General features: G+C 40.2%; 4 protein-coding genes across 8 annotated transcripts in view; 3 read left to right on the plus strand and 1 right to left on the minus strand.

The window, feature by feature from the left end:
- The first annotated feature begins 272 nt into the window (after positions 1 to 272).
- On the plus strand, positions 273 to 9,238 carry LOC139941556 (BTB/POZ domain-containing protein 1-like). Of its 2 annotated transcripts, none has more exons than XM_071938111.1 (5): positions 273 to 353; positions 1,261 to 2,486; positions 2,646 to 2,733; positions 4,485 to 4,631; positions 5,053 to 9,238. In XM_071938111.1, the coding sequence occupies exons 2-5, from the start codon at positions 1,297 to 1,299 to the stop codon at positions 5,209 to 5,211; spliced, it is 1,584 nt and encodes a 527-aa protein (XP_071794212.1). In that variant the 5' UTR covers positions 273 to 353; positions 1,261 to 1,296; the 3' UTR covers positions 5,212 to 9,238. The 2 variants fall into 2 exon arrangements, with proteins under 2 accessions (XP_071794212.1, XP_071794213.1); XM_071938112.1 differs by having other exon boundaries at positions 277 to 353; positions 1,264 to 2,486.
- A 43-nt stretch (positions 9,239 to 9,281) lies between these two features.
- Positions 9,282 to 15,368, minus strand: LOC139941557 (uncharacterized). Its single transcript, XM_071938113.1, has 10 exons — positions 15,198 to 15,368; positions 14,841 to 14,892; positions 14,635 to 14,693; positions 14,127 to 14,206; positions 13,420 to 13,496; positions 13,174 to 13,244; positions 12,558 to 12,664; positions 11,791 to 11,855; positions 11,136 to 11,227; positions 9,282 to 10,925 (listed from the first exon to the last, which is right to left on the minus strand). Exons 1-10 carry the CDS (start codon positions 15,259 to 15,261, stop codon positions 10,765 to 10,767), a joined length of 828 nt encoding a protein of 275 aa, XP_071794214.1. The 5' UTR covers positions 15,262 to 15,368; the 3' UTR covers positions 9,282 to 10,764.
- A 155-nt stretch (positions 15,369 to 15,523) lies between these two features.
- Positions 15,524 to 20,372, plus strand: LOC139942354 (uncharacterized). The gene is made up of 2 exons (XM_071939199.1): positions 15,524 to 15,668; positions 16,892 to 20,372. Exons 1-2 carry the CDS (start codon positions 15,645 to 15,647, stop codon positions 18,140 to 18,142), a joined length of 1,275 nt encoding a protein of 424 aa, XP_071795300.1. The 5' UTR covers positions 15,524 to 15,644; the 3' UTR covers positions 18,143 to 20,372.
- Positions 20,373 to 20,399: 27 nt separating this feature from the next.
- Positions 20,400 to 27,169, plus strand: part of LOC139942353 (probable E3 ubiquitin-protein ligase HERC1) — a 63,404-nt gene continuing 56,634 nt past the window's right edge. For all 4 annotated transcript variants that reach the window (XM_071939195.1, XM_071939196.1, XM_071939197.1 and 1 more), the window contains exons 1-10: positions 20,400 to 20,696; positions 21,657 to 22,618; positions 23,380 to 23,475; positions 23,832 to 24,023; positions 24,265 to 24,432; positions 25,025 to 25,262; positions 25,682 to 25,825; positions 26,036 to 26,163; positions 26,609 to 26,753; positions 26,951 to 27,122. In XM_071939195.1, the coding sequence (XP_071795296.1) occupies positions 21,677 to 22,618; positions 23,380 to 23,475; positions 23,832 to 24,023; positions 24,265 to 24,432; positions 25,025 to 25,262; positions 25,682 to 25,825; positions 26,036 to 26,163; positions 26,609 to 26,753; positions 26,951 to 27,122 (2,225 nt within the window). In that variant the 5' untranslated portion in view covers positions 20,400 to 20,696; positions 21,657 to 21,676. The remainder of the gene's footprint in view (positions 20,697 to 21,656; positions 22,619 to 23,379; positions 23,476 to 23,831; positions 24,024 to 24,264; positions 24,433 to 25,024; positions 25,263 to 25,681; positions 25,826 to 26,035; positions 26,164 to 26,608; positions 26,754 to 26,950; positions 27,123 to 27,169) is intronic.

The following is a 27,169-nucleotide window of genomic DNA, read 5'->3' on the forward strand; positions in this document are numbered from 1 at the left end:
CTGTCATTACAGTAATGAAGCCAAATTCGTATAATATTAATAATCTATAGCTTGTCATAATATTTGTATAATGACAACGATTTTGCATACTTATACTTTCATAATATTGTGAACACTTCGCGGGGTCCGAAATGCATTCGTGCTATCGTAGAATTAGAACGGATCCGCTACACAATGCCCTACGGTTTTTCACCAGTCGGGTTATTTTATTGTATACGTTCTACAGCCTAGGATTTTAATCGACCTGTGTGAGAATGAGGTTAATGAATTTGCGCATGCGTATTTCGTAGACACTATCTCAACATATCCGGACCGAGTGCAGAGATTAAGTCGGGAATTTTCCTGAATAACAAGTATGTAATTTGTTTTATCCTCTAACTTACAAATTTTTGATCATTCCTAATTATGTTATAGAGTTGACAGGAGTTTTTACTTGCATATTGATAATAAAAGGGCTAGAAAAGGCACAGGAATGCTCGGTTTTATGGGACATTTATTTTTGATTAACTTGTCTTTCCAATAGAGAAGGGTATTTTGGGCTGCATTCATTCCGTGATAAATTTTAGGGCAATTATTTTCTCGGTATCGGGATTCAATAGTTGCAATCCCTGGAGCCACTCTCACCAGCCTACTAATTACAGCTTACCGACAACAGAAACATGTAAGATTTGAGTAACCGCAGTAGTCACTTAAATTTATATTTAAATCTACATCCAATTATTATATTTTTAAATTTTATTATAATTAAACAAAATAAAATAATATTGTAAACAAGCACTTTCCTCGCGCTCGGTGACTCGGCAAGCAGCAAGAGTCAAAACTCAAACACAAAATGGACCCACAAAATAACAGTAACACTCAGTAAACTGCCACTCACCAACTCACTGACTTGACTTTAAACTTCAATTTCAAAGGCTGTCGTCAGTGAATTGTGAGCGAGTGATAAAACTTAAACAAATAGTGGTAAGAATTCCTTTGATTGAAGTGATGATAATATAAATAAAGACCTCACATTATGCTTTTCATGTGTGCAGAATAATAACATTGACATGGACTGGGATGGGAGTCCAATTCTTCCCAATACATTATTTGTATTTTTGTTCAATATGATCATCAGTAGAGGACAGTTTTTTCCATCATAATAATATTAAGTATTAAAGGATGGTTGGATTTTCATTTTACTTGTTGAGTAAATAAGATAAAATACTTTTTGTAAGTTTGCTATCAATGAGTTTTAATATTCCTGTGTTTTACTTTCAGAAGAAGTTTGTCTGCTAATGTTTATCTGAGGCTAGAATGGCTGGTGCTGGTGCACATCGGAATCTTAGCGGGCAGTTTAATGGTCAGGTGAATGGTCAACTAAACGGAAATAACCATCCCTTGCAACAGCGACAACAACAACAGCAGCAACAACTGCAGCAGCAGCAGCAACCGCAGCAACCGCAGCAGCAGCAACCCCAACAACAGCAGCTGCCGCAACTGCCTCAGCAGCCCCTACAGCAGTGGGCATCCGCTGCAGTTGTCCCCTCTCAACCTCCAGTCGCTCCTCTACCTACAGTCAGGCCACGAGCAGAGGCCATCCAGTACAACTGGCAGTCAAGCAAGACGTCTGTGAAAGAACGCTTTGCATTCATGTTCAACAATGAGATACTCAGCGATGTTCATTTCCTCGTTGGTAAAGGGATGAATACTCAGCGGATCCCGGCCCACAAGTTTGTTTTGTCCGTTGGGAGTGCCGTCTTCGATGCCATGTTCAATGGAGGGATGGCAACCACATCAAACGAGGTAGAGCTCCCCGACGTTGAACCGGCGGCTTTTCTCGCATTGCTGCGATTCTTGTACTCGGATGAGGTACAAATCGGCCCGGAGAGCGTGATGACCACTCTGTACACCGCCAAGAAATACGCCGTTCCAGCGCTCGAATCGGCCTGTGTTGAATTCTTAAAGAAGAATCTGAGCGCGGACAATGCCTTCATGCTCCTGACGCAGGCGCGACTCTTTGACGAACCACAGCTTGCAAACCTCTGTCTGGAGACCATCGACAAGAACACCACAGAGGGACTCCAGGCCGAAGGCTTCACTGACATAGACCTTGATACACTGACCGTTGTCCTTGAGCGCGACACCCTCGGTATACGCGAGAGCAAATTGTTCAGCGCAATCTCGCGGTGGGCTGAGCATGAAGCCATCAGACAGCAGTACCCGGCCACCTCTGAGAACAAACGCAAAGTACTCGGGAACGCACTGAAGTTGATTCGGTTTCCCTTGATGACTGTGGAGGAGTTTGCGAGCGGTCCCGCCCAGTCGGGAATTCTTACAGATAGAGAAGTCGTCAGCTTGTTCCTTCATTTTACAGTCAACCCTAAACCCTCCACCGAGTTTCCTTCCAACCCAAGATGTTGTTTGACAGGGAAGGAGCAGACTGTGAATCGATTCGCACAGGCTGAGAGTAGATGGGGGTATAGTGGCACTAGCGACAGGATTAGGTAAGAAACGTCTTATTTTATACAGCTACTTGAGCGAAAGCACTTTCAACGAGAATGCTATTTAAACCAAGTGTATGCATAATGTGTTTGTGTTAAAAGGGAATAAAAGAGTACATGTATTAATGGATACTATCTCGTTTCCTTAAATCCATCATTTAGATTTCAGGTAAACAGACGTATTTTTGTGGTTGGGTTTGGTTTGTACGGCTCCATTCATGGCCCAGCAGATTATGCAGTCAATATTCAGGTAAAGTCCTTTACAAATTCTCTTTGCATTCCAACGATGCTGTTATAATCTGGGATGTTATTGTTCCAGTGTTGATTTGTTTTAGACGTCGCTCTCTTCTGATGTCACTGAGCTCCAAAAGGAAGGCTTGTGACTGTCCATTATTTTGTGTTGCCCCTAAATCATGGATCAAGCTGTCGTGTGCTATCGGGGAAGGGGCATCTACTGCGACCTTCGAGTTGCTAACTCAAAATTCGCCCCTTTCCCAGCTTAACATTTTTCGTAATTTCTTTGGATTTACTTCTGTTAATTGTGAGGCGCTGTGTTCTTTGTAGAGCACAATATAAAGCCGTTTATTAATTATTATAATATTTAAAAAAATTCTTTGTACTATTTGTTTATTTTAATTTTGCTATCTTCTGATCAGTTCAGAGAGAGACTTTGATAAACAATAACTTTTTATTTTATAACTTCAGAGAATGAAAGGGCTTTAAGCAAAACTTGATCAATCTGAATACACTCTGATTTTACTTGTGATTTGTTTTTGTCTCGTACTCATTTGAACATTTTTTTTGCGACCACTTTGCTCCCACATACATTGCTTTAACACATGAAGGAAACAAACTGGGGCATTTTGTTGGGTCCCAATCTTTACTTTGTAATAAATTTTGTGAAATGGAAATAAATGTTGTTGTTGAATACACTATGTACATGCAAGACTTGCACAGTCTAAACAAAGTACAAATGTCATTGAGCACACCCTGCCCAAATGATTATTTTGATGGGCAAAGTTCAAGTCAAGCCTGTCTTACTTCATTTTATTCCTAAATAAATAAATCCCTTAAGGATATGATACCACGGGCCCCATATACACAGACTGTACAGAATTATCAGCTGTAGTGATAATGACAAATGACATAGCTGATAAACACATGTATGTATGTTCTTTAGTTTAAAACTCAAAGGTTAAATAGAGAAGATAACCTTTTAAAGTATTAACCCTTTCGAGACCATTGGATTCTGTATAAACATCACCATATACCAAACATGGTGTTGCTGAATTTTTTATGAAAACAAATTCTTGAATTTTATATAAATATGAACAAATAATGAAACTAAAATTTGGTTTTGTCTGAGATACTTTTTTAAAACAAGGGAACATTGGAAAATGTCATTTCAGGTCATGTTTTTACTTTGACCTTTTTGGTTGAGTTGGAAGTAGGTCATTACTTGCAGCCACTGTGTGCAGGCCTGGAATTTCACAGAGGCAACAGAGGCCATTGCTTCTGTTGCCCCCTAGTCTTGGCCTTGATGCCCCCTTTAAAAGTTTCTCACAGACTAAAAGAATTTCCAATGGATGTGCCCTTTGCTAAATGAAAATCTCCTTGCCCTCCCAAAGATTAATTTCCATGCCTGCTGTGCCTGGAAGTCTGATGTGCAGAACCAATAGATATTTCAACTATTTTCTACCACATTCTATTCGTATTTTTAATGACAGCCAGTAACTTTTTTTTTCTTGTCCTTTCTTGTTGTCTTTTATGAAGTAATTTTTTTTTATATACGCTTGTATAAATACAATGTACAGTTTTAAGTTTCATAGTGTAAATATTGTTTTACCTCAGTATAATTTGTTGTTCTGTAATTAAAGAAAAACCAATTTGTACTGTTATGATCATGTTTGACAAGAAAATTTCCATTTTATTGACAATAAATATTGAATTGAATTGAATTTTTAAGTTGGGTAATTGACCATCCACTATTTCACTTCACAGATAATTCATGGCGATACTGACGTCATTCTCGGGCAGAATGATACCGGATTCAGCTGTGATGGTTCAGAGTCTACCTTCAGGGTTATGTTCAAAGAGCCGATCGAAGTACAGCCCTCCATCAGTTACATTGCTAGTGCAACCTTGAAGGTAAGTCTAGCAGGAGTTTTGTATGTTTTCTGAAGTATAAACAGGGGTTGTAGAAGCACCTTAAGTAAAAGAATAACTAATTACATAAAAACTGCACAACTACTGTACTTGATCAGAGAGTAGTTGTTGCTTCGAAAGTCATGACACTTTTGTTATTGAGCTGCTCCTCTTCACCTAGGGGTATAAATGGGTAGAGGTTGATATTGAGTATGAAAGAGCCACAGCAGCTCAGGGTTGTGTAATCCCCAGGGAGCTGAAAAAGATTGGCCCAATGACCAGGGCACTAATGTAAAACGCAATGAGACGTTATTGTGAAATGCGCTGTACGAGAACTAGGTATTATTCTAAGGCAAGCAGACTTTACGAGTCTATGAAGTTCGTCTGTTAATTTTGTCTTTGTTTTGTTATTCTACCTTCACAGGGGCCAGACTCCCACTATGGCACAAAGGGCATGAGGAAGGTGGTACACGAGTCTGTATCCAATGGTAAAGTAGTGTTTCAATTCACATATGCATCTGGCAACAACAACGGTACGTCCGTGGAGGACGGACAAATACCGGAGGTCATTTTCTACACATGACATAAAATACCACAATTTAATGGTCGGTTGTAAACAAAAGACAAAAACTAATGACGTATGAAAAGTTTGGTCTGAGTATTACATATATGTATGATATAGCAAGCACTAATGTACACAGCACATTATGTACATTTTAAAAGAGAGACAAAAAAATATCTGCTTTGTAAAAGATAGATTTAAAACTAGTGTTCCCTGCACTTGGTACATGTTTGCGTGTTTGTCAGTGTGTTCCATAAGTTGTAACAACAAGTCATTATTTTCACAGAGATTAAGTATTAATTGTACTTATAGTGCGAGCACACAAATGAGGGCTTTATGTTAGTATCTTTGACTTGTTTTTAGAGATATTACAAGTTGTTTGCAAGATTGTCTCATTTGGTAATTTAAAATAGATTTAACCACTTCACGACAGTATGCCATGCCTGTCTGTAGTTTTATTTTTTCAGAATTTTTACTGAGAAAATCGTTGTCACAAGGAAATCGTCATTTCAACGAAGTAAAGACAATAAACGTTCTCATAAGATGTATACAGATTTTGTTGTCATCTTTTGAGAAAAATATGGAATGTGTGCACCGTAAATCGGCCAAACCAGAGCAGTAAGACACATATATACAGCCAATGTTTGGCCATGGCATGCAAGAGTCTCTGACGTGCCTCCCGTATGTGGTATACAATGATGAGCCCTCCTATTGCCACAACACAATAGAAGGACATGTAGAAGACGAGTAGAGTATACTGTTCGCAAAACGTCGTGACCAAACCGGCTCTTTTCAGAGCCAACACTCACTCAAAAGAGACTTACACATATAGTTGTACCCGCAAGGTTACTATTAATTTATAGTTTCTTCTTATTTCTCCACACCATGCAAAGCTTCAAACAATATTTGGAAGTACATGTGCTTTGATGTAAACATACTTCAACCAAGTTGTCCAACCCCCAAAAAAGAGGACATTCAGAAACTGTTCCGAAACAAATATAAATTTCCACCGTAATTCAGTTTGAGAAAAATCATGCGTAAGTAAGACATGATCAGGGCACAATATCATAGAGCTGCTGAAGCAGGAAAATTGCTTAGCAATTGTCTGCTAAGCAGAAATGAGCAGGGTACCAATCACAGATTGTACACATGGGATGAGATATTGGCTGGTAACCTTTACCGATAAGCATCATTTTGTTGCTGTGCTACCTTTTGTGTTTGAGCAGCTTTATGAAACTAAGTCCTGGTGTCAAGTTGTAAAGGACTCTCTTTCTTGTGAGATTGACAGTTAAATAGTTATTTTTTATGTGTGATAAATTGCTTGCTGTTGATACTTCTGTTAAGAAAATATTGATACTCGGAATTAGAAAACTTCCTCTCAAAGAGGTTTCTTAGAGACCAAACTTGTCCATATATCTACACCTTATTGCACCTGGACTTGCTTAGTTTTTGTATTATTATTTTTCTCTCGACAGTGTAAAGATTAGAATTAAAACTGGGAACAAAATGTAACGAAACACAAAAATTGAAAACCAAAGATCAGCTTTTCCAAGAAAGTATCGAAGGTCGTTGTCTTATTGGCCTACTTATCATTTGCACACAGTGTATCTTTTTTACAAGTGAGAACATTCTTGTTGAACCCTGTGCCATTGTAGTGCAGTTCAGGTAATGTGAAGGTATACGGTACAAGCTCACTTACATTCGCTTAAAGGCAGTGGACACTATTGGTAATTACTCAAAATAATTATTAGCATCAAACTTTACTTGGTAATGAGTAATTGGGAGAGGTTGATGGTATAAAACATTGTGAGAAAGGGGACCCTCTGAAGTGACATAGTTGTCGAGAAAGAAGTATTTTTTGACGAATTTGATTTCGTGACCTCAAGTTTAGAATTTGAGGTCTCGAAATCAACCATCTAAAAGCACACAACTTCTTGTGACAAGGGTGTTTTTTTCTTTCATTATTATCTCGCAACTTCGTTGACCGATTGAGCTCAAATTTTAACAGGTTTGTTATTTTATGTTTATGTTGAGATACACCAAGTGAGAAGACTGGTCTTTGACAATTACTAATAGTGTCCACTGTCTTTAAGGGTTACGACAACTTATTACGTCATGCATGTGGTTTTTTTTGCAACAAAGGAATCAACTTAAAATGCTGACTACGGGCGGGGCCCAATTTCAAGGTTCTGCTTACCACCAAAGTCAGGGCCCAATTTCATGGCTCTGCTTATACCGTAAGCACTGAATCGGCGCTTACGGAAGCAGGGAATTCTGTGCTTACGGCAAGCGTGTTTCACGGGTGAGCGGCGAATTTTGGCTTCTGCGCGTGCGTACTTCACGTTACCAGGCATTCTACGCTTACAAGGCTAGCGCAGAAATTCGGCTTGCACGTAAGCAGGGAATCCCGATCGTAAGCGCAGAATTCTGAGGTAAGCAGAGCCATGAAATTGGGCCCTGCTCTTATGATTACCATTCTCTGCTTACTGTGCAAGCGCCGAATTTCTGCTCCAGCTGTGTAAGCTGAACTTTTGCTTAATAAAAAAAAATATGTTTATTAAAAAAATAATAAAGAAACATGCGAAGAAGCAAAGCAACATGCGAAGCAAAAATTCCCTGCTAACCCGTGAAATATGCTTGATGTAAGCGCGAAATTCTCTGCTTTTGTAAGCGATGATTATTTGCTTACAGTAAGCAGAGCCTTGAAATTGGGGCCATGATCTTACAGGACTCTGAAACTGTTTTCTTTGGTAGAAATTTTCAACTCATTTATCAGTGGTTTACCTTTGTAGCAAGTGTATTTGCATTTTCTTTGCTTTATATAAATCGCGCTATTGTATTTAATTAATACCTGTATATGGAAAGAGAAAAAGACAAACTAAAAGAAATAATGACGATAGTCGTAAAAAAGAAAGTTTATAAACTAAAGATAAAGCTAAATTGTTACTAATGTCCTGTTATAAAAGTCAAAAGTTATGGCAATTTAGTGAAGAATCATCGAGTGATTGGCTTATTTATTTCTTGTTGTATTTAGTGGTAGATTAAAGATGCAAAATTAACATGTGATTTTACAGGAATAAGCTAACATCTTTTTAGGTGTAAGGACTTCAGTTTAAAGTTGCATGTCATAGCCAAGAATTCTAGCGTAGCAGACTCGAGCCCTGATGGCCGACTTATTAGAAAATGGGTTTGAATCCCTGTCGAGACACTTGTGTCCCTTGTTAAAATCCGTGGACACTACTGGTAATTACTCAAAATAATTATTAGCATAAAACCTATCTTGGTAACGAGGTTGATAGTATAAAACATTGTGAGAAACGGCTCCCTCTGAAGTAATGTTCGATAAAAGAAGTTATTTTCCACAAATTTGATTTCGCGACCTCAGATTTAAAATTTGAGGTCTCGAAATCAAGCATCTGAAAGCGCTCAACTTTGTGTGACAAGGGTGTTTTTTTCTTTCATTATTATCTTGCAACTTCGACAATGTGACAAGGGTGTTTTTTTCTTTCATTATTATCTCGCAACTTCGACAACCGTTTGAGCTTAAATTTTCACAGGTCTGTTATATGTTGAGAAACACCAACTGTGAAGGCTAGTCTTTGACAATTACCAAAAGTGTACCGTGTCTTTAAAAGACACTTGGAACTGTACTTGCTTCTCATCACCCAGGATTGAGTGAAAGGGTACTTGCGATGTACTTGTTGCTGTAAATGATAAGATTGCTCTTGGTCTTTTTAAAAATGCTTGAACAAAACTACTCCTCGATATATTTCTACTTTACTGTAACATTACACTCCTCCACGATTTCTTCAGTCCACACTTGACATCACTCGCTTGAATGTTCCCCGAGCAAACAAAGTTCTGGGTCAACAAGCTTTCAGTGAAGCTGGGCCAATGATTTGGAACAATCTTCCAACTTTCATTAGGGAATCTGTTACTTCATCTATATTCCGTAAAGCTCTAAAGGTTCACCTTTTCCCATGTTAATCTGTTTAGGGCTACGATCTTGTTGGAATAGCGACTCAACAATTGTAATTGTTATATTTTGTTATGTTAGCAACCCTTATGCAACCATCTGTGCTTTGAAAAAAAAAAAAAAAGGTAGTGGGGCGGAGACCAATTATCCAACTCAAACCTCCAAGAAAAATCAATGTCAAAGGTATTTATATTGCAATGCATCCATAGAAGATTTATTTGAAATTCTCTTTTGTGACCACAACTTCAATATAAATGTATACAACTTAGCTAGGTTAGAAAGTAAGACCACTAAGTACTTTTCAATGTGACATTTGAAATACTTAAAGATTGCAACATTATTTTAACAAAACAATTTATACTGTGCCAAAGTAGAAAATAAGGACATTTATGACATTTCAATTTGATGCTCTATGATGTTAACACAATTGTTAGCACCTTGAGGCTTTGTTGACCAGATCCATGTGGAGTGCATGTAATAATTATGTCTCCCAATTATTCAAGAAATTGACACAATTGAAGTGACAAGGAATTTAAACAACTTAGAAACTTAAGCTTTGTGTACCACAGATGTGCTTTTTACAGACCAAAGGCCAATTTTATAGCCCTGCTTAACCTTAAGCAAATTTTCGTGCTTACTGTAGCAGAAAAATTTGCTTAGGTGCAAGCGTATTTCACAGGTTAGCAGAAGAATTGGGTGCCCATATTGCCGTTTTCCATGGATTTGCATGGTGACGTCGTATTTTTTTGTGCGGTAAGCACCGGAAGGTTAGCATGCCTTTCTTGTGCTTATGGTTTGCAGCGCTATGAAATTGAAATTGCACAGTAAGCACAAAATCGGCCGCTAAGCAGAGTTATGAAGTTGGGCCCTGTGGTATTCCTCCTCAAAGCAGCTTGATATAATTGACCGATCCACTAAGCTCCGCCCCATTGCGTATTGACCAATCACAACGCAACGAAGGTCCGACAAATAAGGCCTGACATGTGTGTGCGTATCTTGGCGCGCGCGACAGAGTTGTGCAGAAATGCATTGGAGAGCCCCACGTGTTCTTGCTCACACGTACGGCGTGGGCGGAGCCTACTGGATCAGTCTATTGAATTCCTGCAGAATTGATTTTCTGCACTAAATATTTCAGAGTAAAAAGCTCCGGTGTTTCCGATCATCATCAGAGTATGGGTTCAAGAGCCAGTTGTTGCACTTGTGTCTTTAAGCAAGATACTTTACCATTATTGCTTTGCCCCGCAGATGGGGATGAAGCCTAGGTCCTATAAACTAGGATTGCTAGTGCAAGTAAAAGAACCCAGAAAACTTATCGTGGAAGAGTAGGGGTTAACCCTTGGTTCCCGGTAAAGCATATTGTGACAGGAAAGTTATATGGAAGGTACTCTAAACATCTCATGAAATTATAAACATTTCATTATAAAACCGACTCAAATAAGATTGTAAACATTCTCTTAATAATCTGAAACATTTTCTTAATAGAAAAATAGAAAATCTTTTTTACTAATATTGTACCCATAATAAGATTCAGGAAGTGTACATGATGCACTGAAACAATTTCATAGACGGTGCATGATTTTGCTTGTTGGTAGGCGTAGTCATTTTGCAACGATGACTTGACCCGCGATGAATGATGCTCCGGGGTCAAGGGTCACAGGGGATGACACATGACCGGCTTCAACACACAGCATCTTTGGGTATTCATCGTCCCCAAAGTCCCCCATTGCCTTGGCTTTCTCCTCCCATGGGTTCCAAACAACTAGAAACAAATCAAGCAAAACAATCAGAAGTTGTGAACATGGCCAATTTTGTTGACTCGAGTATATCACACGTCAGTTTAATTGTGACCAAATTGTGAAACCTATTGCCCTCTTTGGAAACGAGCGGGTATCTGTCCAACCATTTCAGCTTTAGTTTTGTTAGACTTTACACTGAACTGAACTGAACTGAATAGATAGGAATTGCTTACCAGTGTCTGGCAAATTGTTTTTCTTTATGATGACAGTTTTACCCGAAGCGACATCGTGGACAATGTGACCTGATGGAGTGTCCATGTACACCCTGTAAAAATATACAAAATTAAAACAGAGTTTTAAAATAACAATGGACACTTATAGTGAAGGTATCTGCCATTTTCAACACTCAGGACACAAAATTACTCCGGCTACAGGGCCTTCTTAAATTTCATTCCTTAAACCATCTCAACTCTCTTAGGGTCCCTGGTTTTGTGAAGGTCACCAGTTTGAAAGTGTGTACAAAACCAATGGGAGCTATTGCCAAAAAGTCGGAGTACAAACAAAAGAGGAACAGTAGGAGGTCCCCAATAGACCCCTTGCATAACGTGAAACGCTACACCGAAGCGCAAGATTTCTAACACAAAGAACAGCTATTGTCCAATCATTTGCCTTCTTTTACCCCAGTGTGGGTCTTTTGACCCCAAAGTGGGTGCTTTTTGAGCGTGACATGCAAGGGTGTTGCAGGTGTTTACACAAAATGTTGGGACACAAAATTAAACTGTGGGCTGGGTTGCCACAGATCCAGTGCAAAATCGAATGTGGAGTTTTGGTAATTTTTCTAGGCAGGCATTCATCCCTCCCAAACCCCTATGGTTCTGCATAACTCACCTATCGTAATTCTCTGCCAAGCTGACCAACTCTCTATCTTCAGTGAAAGTCTGTCCATCTCTCACCTTTACAGATGAGAAAACAAAACAAATTAACAAAACTGCAACAATCTGGTGAAGTTTTGGGGTAGCACCATCTGTAAATCTATGTTGAGTAGTGTTGGTTCTGACAAGAACCAGTGGTTGACAACTGATTGTTTTTCTCTAGTAGTAGAAGTGTCGTGGCCGAGCGGTTAAGAGCACAACATTCAAACTCTGGTGTTTCTGATCAGCAGAGTGTGGGTTTGAATCCCCCCAGTCATGACACTTGTGTTCTTAAGCAAGACACTTATCAATTGCTTCGTCCTTCGGATGGGACGTAAAGCCGTTGGTCCCATGTGTTGTGTAACTCATGTAAAAGAATCCAGTGCACTTATCGAAAAGAGAAGGGGGTTTGCCCCTAGTTCCTGGTTGTGGCTGCTGTATGTGCCAATAGCACCTTGTAAAGAATTCATCACTGCAAAAACCTATCTTTCTGAAAGTTTGTATATACTCAGCGCCTTGAGTACTTTGTTTGGTAGATACATGCGCTATATAAGACTTCGATATTATTTAGTATTCTCTGATTTTCTTTCTCCTGAAGACCATCAGAGCATACCGATCATCACTACTCAAAAGAGATTTACTTCCACCATGCAAAGTTTCAAATTCTGCGTAAAAACTGCAACAATAAACATTGTGCGAAAGGAAACAAAAGCCATAGAAACCAAAGTGTTTTTGTTTCCCTACCTTATCAACATACTTGAGTCCCTTCAGACCACTGACAGTTGTCTTTGTGACATCACTAACACTGAGATAGGTATGTAACAAGGCTGTGAAACTAAATGGGTCTTCACCTGACGGGATCAAAATGATAAAACAAAGGTCATAAAGCCTGGTTCATACTTCCTGCGAATAATAATGCAAAGCGAATTTGACGTGAATTTGACGCCACAACCCTCCTTTCAACGAGAGTTGAACTGCTGCAAATTTTTCGTTGCTAATTTGTGACGTCTACATTCTTATCGCATTCGCAGTGAACCGGGCTTTAACTCAGTCAAATTGAAATGAAAGTTGTTGAAAGAAATCTTATTTTTGACATACTTAAAAAAAGAATCTAGACAAACTTTTACTTGAATAAAGAATAAAGATTGTTCATGAAAACAGATAAATCTAAATGAAAAGGTGTGCTATGGAGGCCGAGAACAACAAAAAAAGGAACCCAAAAGGTCTCCATAGGGGAATTCTAAAGACTTGGGCGCTCCACAAGGAATTGTGTCTAAGAAAGGTTATTAACTACAGAGACAAAGGACACAACAAAATGTCTCCAAATTGATGCACAAAATAAAATGTGTGATATAGTTACCTGTGTTGTGCACAACAAAATCACTGACAAACTCTGTTTTCTTCAGTGTTAGAGTATACGTCACCTTGAACCTGAAATAAAATTAAAGAAAAGAGATAAAATTAAAGAAAAGAGATAATTGCTGGAATTCATATCTTGATAGAACACCTTCTTTAAATGTTGCAACACCTTCTTTAAAAGTTGGAACACCTTCTTTAAAAGTCAACAACACACAACTCAGTGAAGTTGAGTCCATACATAACTCACCCATGGTTCCACATCTTTCTTGTTTCCTCATTGTCAGTGAGTGTAAACACAGCACACACATCGCCACCACTCAATGTCTGGAGAAGAAATTTTTTAGGCATTAGAATGAGAACTGTCTCTCTCTCTCTCTAGTCGACCGGGGACGGAATCATGTTGAGGCTCACCCATTCCTGTCTATGAGAACTAAAACAGTATTGTCACAGGAAATGCTTTTTTGTAGCCTTGCACAGGTAAATTAAGTACCTGACTTTAAAAAAGCTACGGCCCTTAAGCCAAAGATCTTTAGCAGGAGTGATATTTGGTCCTTGGGGGAAAAAAAGGAGGAGCATTTCATAGAGTACAAGGACTGACCCACATGTACACATGGTGAAGCCTCTGAAAGACTTTTCAGGCTAATTACTAACAATTTCTCTGATTTGTCCAAAGGCATAAGTAGTTAATCAGAAAGTAGGAAGAATATCCTGCTACTTATGATTTACTCTGACTGTGTCCAAAATTCTGTGCTTGTATCATCAAAGGCACAACCCCATCACCTTCCTACCTAGCTCCATAAAAAGTGCCAAATACGCTGGACTTCCTCCGCTTCTTAGTCCAGCATATTTAGCACTATTTATGGGGATACTTCCTGCCGTACAAAGAAAACCAATGATGGGAAAAAACATTTTATGAAAAAAACATTTGAACAATTCCAAGAAGTCATAGCTTACTTTTGGTTCTTGTTCCAGGGTCCATGTTGTAATTCTTGCAAAGCCGTGTTGAGGTCCAAGGTCCCATGGTCCAAATTGAGCTGAAATTGTGATTTTTACAAAAGCAGTTAAAATAACTTCTGTAAACATGGTGACAAATTGTTCATAAACTTGTAAGGGAACTTTGTGACTATTCCTTTAAGACCGTATTTTTTACTGTAGAGAATATGGCTGAGCATTTTTTCTGCTAAGCAGAGATTAGCAGGATGCCAGTAACAAATTGTACTTAATACGCTTAGCTACTTTTTTGCGTAAGCAAAATAATTGGTTTCTGGTTTTGGTGGTGTGAACTAAAAAGCCCCACCCCCTCTCCTTTTAATGGCCTAATGTTCAAACACTCCTTTTGGTAACAAGTTTCCCTTCCCATTTGGGGGAGCAAGCCATTGGCAGGGTCTCTAGTCTATCCACTCCCCCCCCCCCCAAGAGCATTTTTGTATCAATTTGTTGACGGGTGCTTTAAGAAACTTACGGAAACACACAGGTATGCCTCCTCTGATGGCTTTCTTGTTGTTGAATAAAGACTTCTTGCTGCAAAAAAAACCCACAATAATAAATAACGTGTCCAAGAAAAACAGAAATAATGTCAACAAGGGAAAGTGGCATTTCACTTAACAATACTCTCTGACTGTCTGCGTTTTGTTCTTTCTTTTTATAGCAACAAAATAAAATAATTACCTAACAAACAAAATTTCAGATCCCTTACATTTCCATGAAATCACAGTCGCACCTGTAACAAAACAGACAACACAATGAAATAAGTATTTAGCTTCAAAATGATTGTCAACTTTAGCATTCAGGGTAGTTGCGATAACGTAACCCTCCTGCCGACGGCGGAGCTACGCCGTCGGCAGGAGGGTTACGTTATCGCAACTACATTCAGGGTTGATGTTAGTTGCGATAACGTAACCCTCCTGCCGACGGCAGGAGGGTTACGTTATCGCAACTAGGTTGATGTGTGGACAGTGAGTGACAGTGGGCGTGCCGCCAGTGTACAGTTGAGTTGTAAAAACAACTGTAAAATTATCAGCTTACCAAACAAATGAACTGTCAAGCTTGTATCTGTGCTCCTCTCTAGTAACACACGGTCAGCCGACATTCTGATTTTATGGTCAGCTACCTGGCTGGCAAAGTAAAAACGCAATTTTTGCTTGATCACCCTTCCTCCTTTACTTAGCAGACGATAGCCGGAAACTGAAAGGTAAACAAACACATACACTTAATCCTTCGCAGACGTAACCTCCACCAGCCGATAACGGGGGGACGAGCAAACATGCACGTCAGTGTGAAACGAGTGGTCGAGGTTAATCAAATAAATAAATACAAGTAGCGCCCTCTCTTGTCCATCAGAGACTGATCTACTGAATGTGACTCACATTGTGAGTGCCAAACTGATTACTCGTCAACGAGCGTCATGAGTGTTTTCAAACACGTTGGTGTGCCATCCAGAACCGTCATATATTTTCGACCCCTAAGTTCATCATGCTGAAAGTAAAGTTTCCTGGCGTAAGTGACGCTCAATTGTTTATAAAATAATAAACTTATTGTTCATAGATTACTTGTGCATTAGCTGCATGATTATATAAACGATCAAAATTTGATTGAAAATGAGTAAAAAAACATCCAACCTCGAAAGTCAGTCATGCGTGCCAGCATCATGGCATTCTCTTTCAGTCACCAGATAGATCACTTGATATGGTTTTTACTTGGGATTCCATGGCGTATAAAATATTGAAAATATCAGTGAAAATAACGGTGTTTTTCTCTTTTCTTTGATTAACTGCACACTGATGTAATTAGTTCTAATGAACGTGTTAACAGTGAGATGTTTACGGCCAAGTATGAATGGGAAGGGCCGTGAGCTGTGAATGAAAGGGCTCCTCCATATCTCAAAGAAATTCTCTCACCATATACACCTACTCGCAATCTTCGCTCTACTAACCGACTTTATTTAACTGTCCCTAAAATAAACACTTCCAAAGGCGTTCGCGCTTTTTCTGTATCCGCACCCACAATCTGGAACTCTCTTCCTTTACATATTCGAGCTACAAGGTCTCTGGACATTTCAAAACTCTGCTTAAAACCCACCTATTTATTAAACATTTCTTATGATTGACTTTCTGTCTGTTTTTAACCATTTACTTTTGCCAACATGTTTATGTAATTCAACATTTTTATTCAACGTACCCTTATTTCTTTCTAAGCTTCGTAATTTGTATTTTTGTTTTTGTTACTCTCTTTGATTGTTTTATGCGCCTCGGAATAAGTTTAGCCTTAGATAGATGGGCTTTATAAGTTTTAATTATTATTATTATTATTTATTACTATGTTTTTTTTTTCTCCTGAAACCAAATTTGAAATGTCTAACACTGTTACAGTAACACTGAAACAGAATGTTATGAAAATGTTCTTGTGCTGGGCGGGGGCGGGAGATAGTTGCGATAATGTAAACCTCCTTTGCCGTCAGGAGGAGGTAACGTTATCGCAACTACTACTAGTAGTACAGGGGGGAGGGGGGATGTTTACTCCTACAGACTATGAATGAGGTTTGTTTCCGCTATTGAATCCACGGTTGTGGAGGCGATAGCAGAACGAACCTGAAAGTACTGATGCCCTGTGATAATCTTAGGATTCTAATCAAATAGCAGTATCACATTAATTAAATGAGCTTTTTTATTCCACATTTGATTTGTTTTTAAATTTACAATTATTTCCTTTTTCTTTTTCAGATGGCCGTGGCCAGGAAAGGGAAGGAAACTTACCGAAAGTATTCACCAGATAATTTGGACAAAGCGTTAGCGGCTGTAACTGATGAGGGTTTCTCTGTCAAAAAAGCTTCAAGAATTTATGCTGTTCCATATTCTACTGTGTATGATAGAGTCAATGGAAGAATAAAAAAGTTGCAATGCACCAAGTCGGGACCCGATCCCCTGTTGAGCGTGGAAGAGGAACAGACACTAGTGACGTACATTGAGTTAATGGCTTCCTTTGGCTATGAGTACAGCCGTACTGAAGTAACATCACTTGCTACTGACTTGGCTGTCCGCCATGGACTGAAAAAGAAGTCCGAGAAGCCCCTCTCACTGCAGTGGTTTTATAGCTTCATGAAACGCTGGCCAGAGCTCAAGGTAAAGAAACCTAAATCTCTCGAGATAATGCGAACTAAAGCCACCTCTCTTGAGACGGTCAATAAATACTTTGACGAACTGGAGCATATTCTAGAGAAACATAACCTAGTAGATCGACCACAGGCCATCTACATTGTTGATGAAACGAGCATCACTGAGCACCATAAACCTCCATCATGTATTGTACTACCCTCACATCAAGCAACTCCTCCAGAAGATACCATTGATGAATCAACCACTACAACAGTAATTGGATGTGGGAATGCTGTTGGCATGGCAGTACCCCCATTTTTCATATTCAAGGGACCCCGTATGCGAAAGGAATTCTTGAAAGGTTGTACTACCGGTACTGCAGGGGCGGCCAGCGACTCCGGCAAGTCTAGCTCAGACACTTTTAAGAGATACCTTGACCACTTCAGCAAATACCGCGTTCCTGCAACACCAGAAAACCCTGTCTTGGTATTGTATGACGAACATAAGTGTAACGTTTCGCTATCGCTAATTCAATGGGCACGGGAGGAGAGAAACATCATCCTTTTTGTACTTCCAGCATACACTTCGCATATTCTTCAGCCCATGGACGTTGGATGTTTTGGACCGTTTGAAAACATCCTTAATGATTTGCGGAAAAATGCACCACCTGGTGTTGCCAAACACTCCCCGTTGTGTGCGTTAGCTTGCAAGGCATATACAGCTGCATTCACGCCAAGTAACTTGCACGAATCCTTCAGACGAATGGGCATCTACCCAGTTGACCGATGTTCTGTGGAACAATCCAGCTTCCGCACTCCAACCAAAGCTACTCCTTCCACGTCGGTCATGCCAGACGTCAGCAGTGACAGTGACAGCTGAAGACGCCACTGACATGCACCAACTTTTTCAAGGAGGCTGAAGCGTTGCAGACAGAGAACCCTAAAGAGACAAAGAACACTGAACTTGTTCTCACTACATTCTGGTAGTCTTGGTTGGCAGTTGGTGCAAGACCTTGCTACATGTATTCACATTATCACTCACCTATCGCAATCCCCTACTTGCACTCTCCTCGCTGCGCACATAACGATCATTTTGCACCAAGACTACATTTTTCATTCGCTAAAGAGTAAGACACAGGTAGTTGTAGACAGTATTAGGAAAATCTTGCGAAGCAGAAAAAGAAACCAAGATGATCAGTCACCAGGGTCCATTTAAATGGCTCTACTTACCACCAAATTCTGCACTTGCGATCACCATTCTCCGCTTAATGTGAAGCTGTCGCATTTCTTTGCTAGCTGTGTAACTGTAAGCATAGGAAGTCTAGTAACAAGGAGGATGCAGTTGCACAAGCTTTTAAATTCCTAGCTTAACCCTTCCCTGCTTCCTTAAGCGCTGATTCTTCGCTTTCGGTAAGCATGCAGAGCCATGAAGTTGGGCCGCGGTGTTCACAAGAAACAAAGTATTTCTTGGACAAGCCATCAGAACAGAAAACCAAGATGCAACTTGCATAACTACACAACATTTACTTTTTTGCCTTGCACAGTGCACATTGTTGAATTAAAAAGTTACTGTGGATTGCAAGAAAACCCCCACTCCTAAGTTTAAAGGGTGGCTGCAGTGTTTGTTTTTTTTTGTTTTTTTTTATAATTTAAACGCTTAAACATGACTTTTTAAACCTGGAATATTTTTTATTATTTTTATTTAAATGTGCAAGTATTTAAAAAAAAATGGTTTTCAAGAGATAGGGGAACCCACCCCGCCCCTTAAAGGGAGCCTTCATTTGCATAACCGTGACGTCATGTCGGTAACCTGAACCGTCGGGCCCCCTGGCTGTGTGCATATAGCGACGTGTGCACTGTGTGGCCTGGTACCTAGGCGCGTGAAGTTAGGGACCAGACTCTTTGTGCCGACGATATAATTGAATTCCCGACGTGACGTCGATGGTAGGGGGGGGGTGCGGTAACAATCCACAAAAGAGAGGGCATGACTTACTTGCTAATAACGCAAGTGAGATGTCAGGAAAAAAACAAAACACATTTTATAGATGTTCAATACATATATCAGAAATAAATGACAGCAAAATTAACTGTTTTTTTTTATTTCATTGCAGCATCCTGTTAAATTTATGTAAATAATACAACAATTTTCACCAGAGAGGCTCATAACAAGAACATTAAAGGCAACTACAGAATTGGTTAAATAAAACTTGTCTAAGATCACAGATTTACATAATACTTACACAGTCTTAGGATGATGATAGTAGATAACATCCCTTGAAATATTTCTGTTTAAAGTGTAATATTTGATGAGAAATAAATTAAACTTTCCTAGCGTTTTATTAAAACAAAAATTTGAATCAAATTTATTGTCAGAAGTTCATGAAAAAAACAGCTGAACAACTTTTGAGATGAACCCCTTTCTTCATTTGTAAATGTAAGATTTCCAATGACCTGTGTTGTATTTTACCTGCCAGAGAAGCCCTAGCAAGGTCACTTTTAGGTAAAGTCTTTTAACACCCCTTACATCGACATCTCACTCTAAAGAAGCACCATCCAAGATCCCTGACTCGGTTCAAAAAAGCTTTCCAAAGAGTCAATTCAATTCATTGCAAGAAATAAACCTGTGATTTTATAGAAATTGATTTTCATCAAATTGATTGTTTAGAAGAAAGTGGGTAGGCCTACATCTCGAAATTCATTTAGTTGTTAACTGTATTAACTTTTCAATCAATGTAGAAATTATGACGCAATTATGTGAAAAATGTCCCTCATGCAATGAAGTCATCTCAACTCTGCCACAGAAAGGTTTTCAGGGGATCAAGCAAAGTAGAGCTCATTTTGGCCCTTGGCCCAATTTCACAAACCTGTTTAGCAGAAACCAATTCTAAGCAAAATTGAGTGGGGAACCAGTCAGAACAATGTGTTAACTTATTGTTATTTTGGCTGGCTGGGAACCTGTTTCTGTTAAGCAGTTTTTGTGCTTTACATAGAATTGGGCCCTTGTTGTGTCTTTTACACAATGGAACTATGGACCCCACAAGATAATTCTTTGTTCAACCTTGACACCATAAGGGAATTCTCTACTAGAAAATGGAATAATAAAAAGAACATAATAACAGAACCCCCCCCCCCCACCACCTCCCCGCCCCACAACAAACCGGCTGTGACGGTCGTTTGCGGTATTTGACCGAAACTTTGATTGACTCTAGCACGAATATTGGTGTCTTGAGCGCTGTTGAAAAGTCGTTTGTATTTTTACTTGTGTCTAAAAGAAGGTTGGAAATGGGCATTGAAGAAAAATCATGCAGACGTTTTTGAACAAGCCGACAAAAACAGTGGGAGTTTCCATAACGCATACTCATGAGTCTTTGGTTCTCATCGATCAAACGTCCGAATCTCACTCTAAGTAATGAGCAAACCTGGCAATTTATTTGGTGAGTTGTTGTGATGAAATAGGTCAAAAACGACGTTCAAAAGTTCAAGTTCAACTACAGCAGAAGTTCTCCTCAGCTTATCTTTTCCCTTTTTAAAATGTATTTGAACATGTTGAGTGCAGACTCACACATTGTAGGTGAGGATAAGTTGCACTGGCAGACACTCCAGTGCAAAGCCTTCTCTTACTACTATCTTAACCATATTTTGTCCTTCCTCCATGTAACTAAACAAAGGGGATAAGTTTCATGGGTTTGTTTACGGGGTCTTTGCATTATGATTTGTTTGTTTGATTGTTACTAAAGTCCTACTTACCACTAACGTGGTTAAACAAAGAGGATACGTTGAGGCTAGTTCATGACATAAGTACAACAGGACACCAGCCGGCTTTTTATACTTCCTGTCTGACCAAAACATGTTGAAGGACAAAGCAAGAATGGTTTATTTTATGTGTCTTGTTTAATTAAGGCCGCAAGTGTCAAGACTGTGTTTTAACGTTTCTGAACTTAACTGTCTGACTGTTGGGTATTGTTATTCATATTTTTGTTTTGTTTATACTTTTATTTCATGAATTTGCAACCATGATTAAATGTCTGTTGATGGTTTTACTCGACCCAGTTGTATTGAAAAAAAAATAATAATTAAATGTTGACATCTGCGGTCATGTATGATCTGTTAAGTGTGTAATAAGCATAGTTTGAACCTGAAAGGATTCAAACACAGTCTGGAGCCTAGTAATGTCATTCAATGACAATGTCATTCAATGACAAGCAATCCATGACTAGGACTGGAGCCAGACGAGCAGCACTGAGTCGAGTGTTTCAATTTTTACATTAAAACAGACGTCCTCAAACTTTTAACAAGCCCTCATCCCGATGCCCAATAATGAAATTATCTTGTGGTTGAGTAATGCGTTGTAATTGGACATTTCTTTCCCCCTTCATTTTATCCTTGTACCACAGCCCTGTGACACTTCACCAACATGTCCTCGAACATGTCTATGAAGTTGAAATGGATGGAACATCTAAATGCATCATGGGTGACAGAGGATTGGGGTCTAGTAGCTAGTAGAGAGGGTACCCTTGAGCTTTATGACCGCCTTGTCACAAACAAGGAGGTTATTAGTGCACCACGCCCCAGTCTGCACCTCCAAGGACCTCAGTTGCCCGACTATGAAAGGGAGCCACCCTCGCCTGAGGAGCAGGAGCACTTCTTGGAAGCCCTCCTTTCCAATCAGCTCAACCTCGCCCGCACAGTATGCTCAGAGTCCCCATTCGCCTCCGCCCTTCAGAAACGGCTGGCTGTCCTGCGCCGCATCTTCCACGCCATCTCCAGCAAGTTCCACGACAAGGAGAAGGTCAAGCAGCAGCTGCGGCTTCAGCAGGCCCATGCCGGGACAGTTGATGAGAAAACCACCATGAAGCAGGTTACCTTCGGCACAGACGCCTTGGTTGAGATGGGTGTCCGCACTGGACTTAGTCTTCTCTTCGCCCTCCTAAGGCAGAACTGGATGCAAACAGTGCCCGCAGGGAACCCTAGCATCTGTAACGATGTTCTTCAGACAGCGATGAGCGTCTTGGATTCTCTACCGCCGTTGTCGCTCGCTAATGAGAGTAAGATACCATGTCTTGGTACTGAATGCTTGAAACAGGTGACAATGTTTCTGAAATCGGCAACGATGCCCAACTCTGGTGCTGACCAAAACGGCAAGCAGCTTGCATGTCAGCTTGTCTTGGGTCTAGCTGCCCAAAGAGGGTCTCTTCAACATCTTCTTGACTGGGTAGAAATGGCTCTCGGCTCCTCGGCAGCTGCCAGCAGTAGCATCTCCCGAGTGGGTACAGTCGAAGGGGATGAGATGCGAAAATACAGTGTCATCTCTTTTGATTTTTTCTCCAATGTTTTGGGTCAGATGCGTAGAGCCACTGTAAGTAAACCTCTGATTTTATTGAAAATTCTGAGCTGCCATTTTAGACCCAAGCTTGTCCAAGGCTTAAAGACTGACCTACTGACTGACCAACTTGAATATCCTGACCGAGTAGTCAGTGGTTACCAACCAACCTGTCAGGTCGTTATGGCCAGTCAGGTCATTAGCGACCTGAGAGACCTGACGGACAAATCCAACCTGACCAACATCAACAGGACCAACCTGATCGATCTGACCAACTTCACTTGAATGACCTGACCGTCCTGACCGATATCGACCTAACTTCACTGACCTGACAAACCTGACCGACCAGACTGACCTGATCGACCTAACTGACCTGAATGAATGATCTGACCTGACCGGCTTAGTCGACCTGAACAAACTGACCAACCTGGGTGACCTGACCGACCTAGCTGACCAGCCTCCGATTTCACGAAGCGCTGTGACGCGTCGCAAGTGCAAGTTGCGACTGGTTACACGTCAAAAGTTGCGAACTCGTCGCAGCCGCGACGTGTCTTATAGGTCTGCGACGTATCGCAAACCCTACGATGCGTCGCTACTTGCGATGAGTTTCGTGAAATCGGGGCTGACCAATCAGACACTGCAATTATGTGTCTTGTGAACACACATGTTTCCATAGACTTGCAAAACATCTCTTACCTAATTAAAACTGTAAATTTACAGATATTTTCACGAGAAGGTTATTACTGTCCTCATAACAATTAACAGTAACTGATCCTATCTTGATATTTTACTCACAGGGTTCATCATCTGACAGAGGGACAGTGCTTTCTGAGCTGAAACAACACGATGGCCATTGCCCCTTGTACCAAGCTGCACTGTGTCTTATTGAGGAAGTAAGACTTTATATTGTACTATTTAGGCCTGTTATGTCTTAAACTAATCAACTCTTGCATTAAAAAACCTACATGTGTTGATAATACACCCACAAATATCCTACAAACAGACCTCACAGTGATATTTCCAGGCCTGATGCTTCACAGAGGCAGCAAAGGCAATTGCCTCCATGGCCCTTGGTCATCATTGCCTTGGTGCCCTTGAAATGCTCCAGTAGAAATTTACAATTTCCTCATAGGGTACCTTTTTACCAAGGAGAAAATGCCTTGGTGCCCTTGCCCTTTCAAAAACGAAGCCTACAGGCCTTGTATCTCCAATTCTAAGTTATTTATTTCCTCTTTAATGAACCTTTCAGGTATCTCGCCTCGCCATGGAGTATGCCCGCACCTGCGTCTGCCCAAGCGAGAGGCGACTCAACAATATCAGCGTCTCTGAAAACAGCGAGGTGTACGTGTGGGGAAGTAACAGCAGCCACCAGCTAGCAGAAGGGAGTCAGGAGAAGATCATCCAGCCCAAACTGACTGGACTGTTTGCTCAAAGTCAACAGGTGTGTAGGGCACAATGTCAAAGAGCTACTTAAAGCAATCGATCCAGGGCAACATGTTCCTTTGATCTTTTTTGCATTTATCATAAAAAAAAACTAGCAACTATCAGTGGAGCCATCTATGTGAATTGGGCGTGGCTTATAGTTTAATTACCTCCACTGGGATACTGTGATGCACAATTTCCAAAAACATTTTAAACAACAATTATTATTAGTATTCCTAAATCATGTTTGTACTCTCCAGGTTGAGGCCGGCCAATACTGCACCTTTGTCATATCAGCGGATGGTACCGTTAGAGCCTGTGGGAAGGGGAGTTACGGCAGGCTGGGCCTCGGGGATTCCAACAACCAGACGCAGCTCAAGAAACTCAACTTTGACAGTCACGTCATCTCAAGGATTTCATCATCAAAGGTAAAAAATTCTCCCTGATTCTGCAGAAAGTTTCCAGAAAATAAACCAATTTGTTCATGGTCTGATGAAGAAATTAGAAAATCAAATTATGGAAACTTGTTCCCTACTTACGTTGATTGTTGTACAAAATCTCCCTGATTTGTTGCCTATGTTGGCAAAAATGGGAAGACCAGATTGTTGGGCACACACATCCCCTGCCTCCTCTAAAAATTAACAACTAAAGAAATAAAACAAGGAAAACAAATAATAATAATAGTCATGATTATATTAAAGACAAAAATCCTGTGTGATTGGTTGTCACAATTAAAGATATTATTTTGTTCTTTATTTGTGCTTTAAACTTCTTGTACAATTGCATAAAATGTATGTTCCAGTACATTAATTTGCTATTTTGCAAATGGTTTTGCTTTGTATATTTAATCCTGCATGAATTATTTTCTTATTTCCTGACGGCAAACCCACCCCAAATTGTTAAGATATGCCTCTGGATAGAAAATTTAAGGCTTCTTTCTTATTTTTTTACAATAACTGAACAATATTTATGTGTGAACGATAAACGTTTTCATCTCTATAATTTTGTTTTTATGCCCAGGGTTCAGACGGACACACTCTTGCCCTGACCTCTGAGGGTCAGATCTTCAGCTGGGGTGACGGAGACTACGGAAAGCTCGGCCACGGCAACACGTCAACGCAGAAGTACCCCAAGTTGATACCGGGCATCCTCACAAGCAAGGTTGTAGTGTGCGTGTCGGCAGGGTACCGGCACAGCGCCTGCGTCACTGAGGACGGGCAGCTGTTTACGTGGGGAGAAGGGGATTATGGGAGATTGGGTAAGCTTTTTATTGTTGCTGTTATTATATATTTCTGGTAATGAATTCAAGGGTTCCTCAGAAGTGAACTTTATCACTGTAGCTCGCAAGCCTGGGGAAACCTGTAAATATAGGTGCTTGCTATGTGAACCAGAACCACAGGGGTTAACCCCTACTCTTCCATGATAAGGTTTTTTTAACATGCACTACCAATCCGTACAGGGGACCTAAAGTTTAATGTCCAATCAGAAGGACAAAGCAGCCCACACTCTGCTGATCAGAAACACCAGAGCTTGAGTCCGGTCAGACATTGAAACACATTAATATATTGTGCCTAGACACTTAGGTACAGTTGTACAAATACCAAGTCAAAAATACTTTTTTTTTCAAAATACCTAGTCAACTGTTTTCACCTGGCATATTATTTTTTTCTGTTGCAGGTCATGGAGACAGTAATAGTCGCAATGTGCCTACTCTAGTCAAAGACATCAGTAACGCTGGGCAAGTGGTCTGTGGCAGCTCACACACTATAGCCATCTCTCAAGACGGAAGGACGGTGTGGTCATTTGGAGGTGGTGATAACGGTAAGCGATGAACAATTGAGACTTCATACTGATTTCAGACTTTTAAAGTCTTCCTGGTGAACAAAGAATGCTGTGTTTTTCGCCGAGTTAAATAAGTTGTTCTTTGTGATCTACTTCTGTTCCCCAAAGCTCATTGGAATCTATAACGCTCTGGGTTATCAAAACGGAGCAAATTAAAACCTGTTGTTATTTTTCTGATTTTGTTTGCAGGTAAATTGGGGCATGGTGACACAAATCGGGTGTATAAATCAAAGATTATTGAAGCTCTGATTGGTCTAGTCATTCGCAAAATAGCATGTGGCAGCCAATCATCATTGGCTCTCACATCAACAGGGCAGGTAGGTAATTTTTCCTTTCTCTAAAAACCTATTCAGAACTTTATAAAGATGGCATTTTATAACTGGTAACTATGGACTAGAAAATTATAATATTGACTGCTTTGGGTTATGTTGTTAAATTTTCACAGAACTCGGGGAAAGTCTACAGTGTTTAGTACACACATTGGTGTAAGGTTAAAACAAAAAAATATTCTCTATCCCGGATGAAGATTTAACATCTAATGAACATCAAGCTCTTTGGCAATTTTGGTGTTCTAGTTGGTAAGACATTAGCTCAAGAATTGCAAAGTTCTTAAGTTCAAATCCCACCCCAGTAATTTCCGGCCTATCACATCTCTGCTAATTGTCAGGTATATTGAGTATACAGTGCTTACACACATTTGCGTAAGGGTAAAACCAAATAATATACTAATGTTTAGGTGTTTTTCTCTATAAATCTCTGCAGGTGTTTGCCTGGGGTCATGGTGCTTGCCTTGGGTGTGGGTCGGCAGAGACCACTGCTGTCCGACCAAAACTTGTTGAAGATCTTCAGAATACTCGAGTGGTGGACATTGCATGTGGTGACAGTCACTGCATTGCACTCAGTCACGGTGAGGCCAACAAATAATCTAGATTCACAAACAATGAGTCACAAACATAGAGCTGTAAAACACCACCAAGTTTCATTGTTCTGTTATTGCCAAATTCTGCGTTTACGATCAATATTCTCTGATTGCACAGCAAGCGCGTAATTGCCACTCTAGCTGTGCTCCTCTGTTTGACATGTAATGATATTTTCTTCCAATAGACAACGAGGTGTACGCTTGGGGCAACAATGCCATGGGGCAGTGCGGGCAGGGCCACACTACAAGCCCAGTGCTAAGACCCAAGAAAGTACTTGGTCTTGAAGGTATCACCTTGCACCAAATATCAGCTGGAACGTCACACAGTATCGCTTGGACTGCATTGCCAACCGACAGGTAGGTTAAGACAGACGGAAGCTAACCGCAAACTGGGGCTTCATCCC

This window comes from Asterias amurensis, chromosome 9 (assembly GCF_032118995.1).
Source record: "Asterias amurensis chromosome 9, ASM3211899v1".
NCBI lineage: Eukaryota > Metazoa > Echinodermata > Asteroidea > Forcipulatida > Asteriidae > Asterias > Asterias amurensis.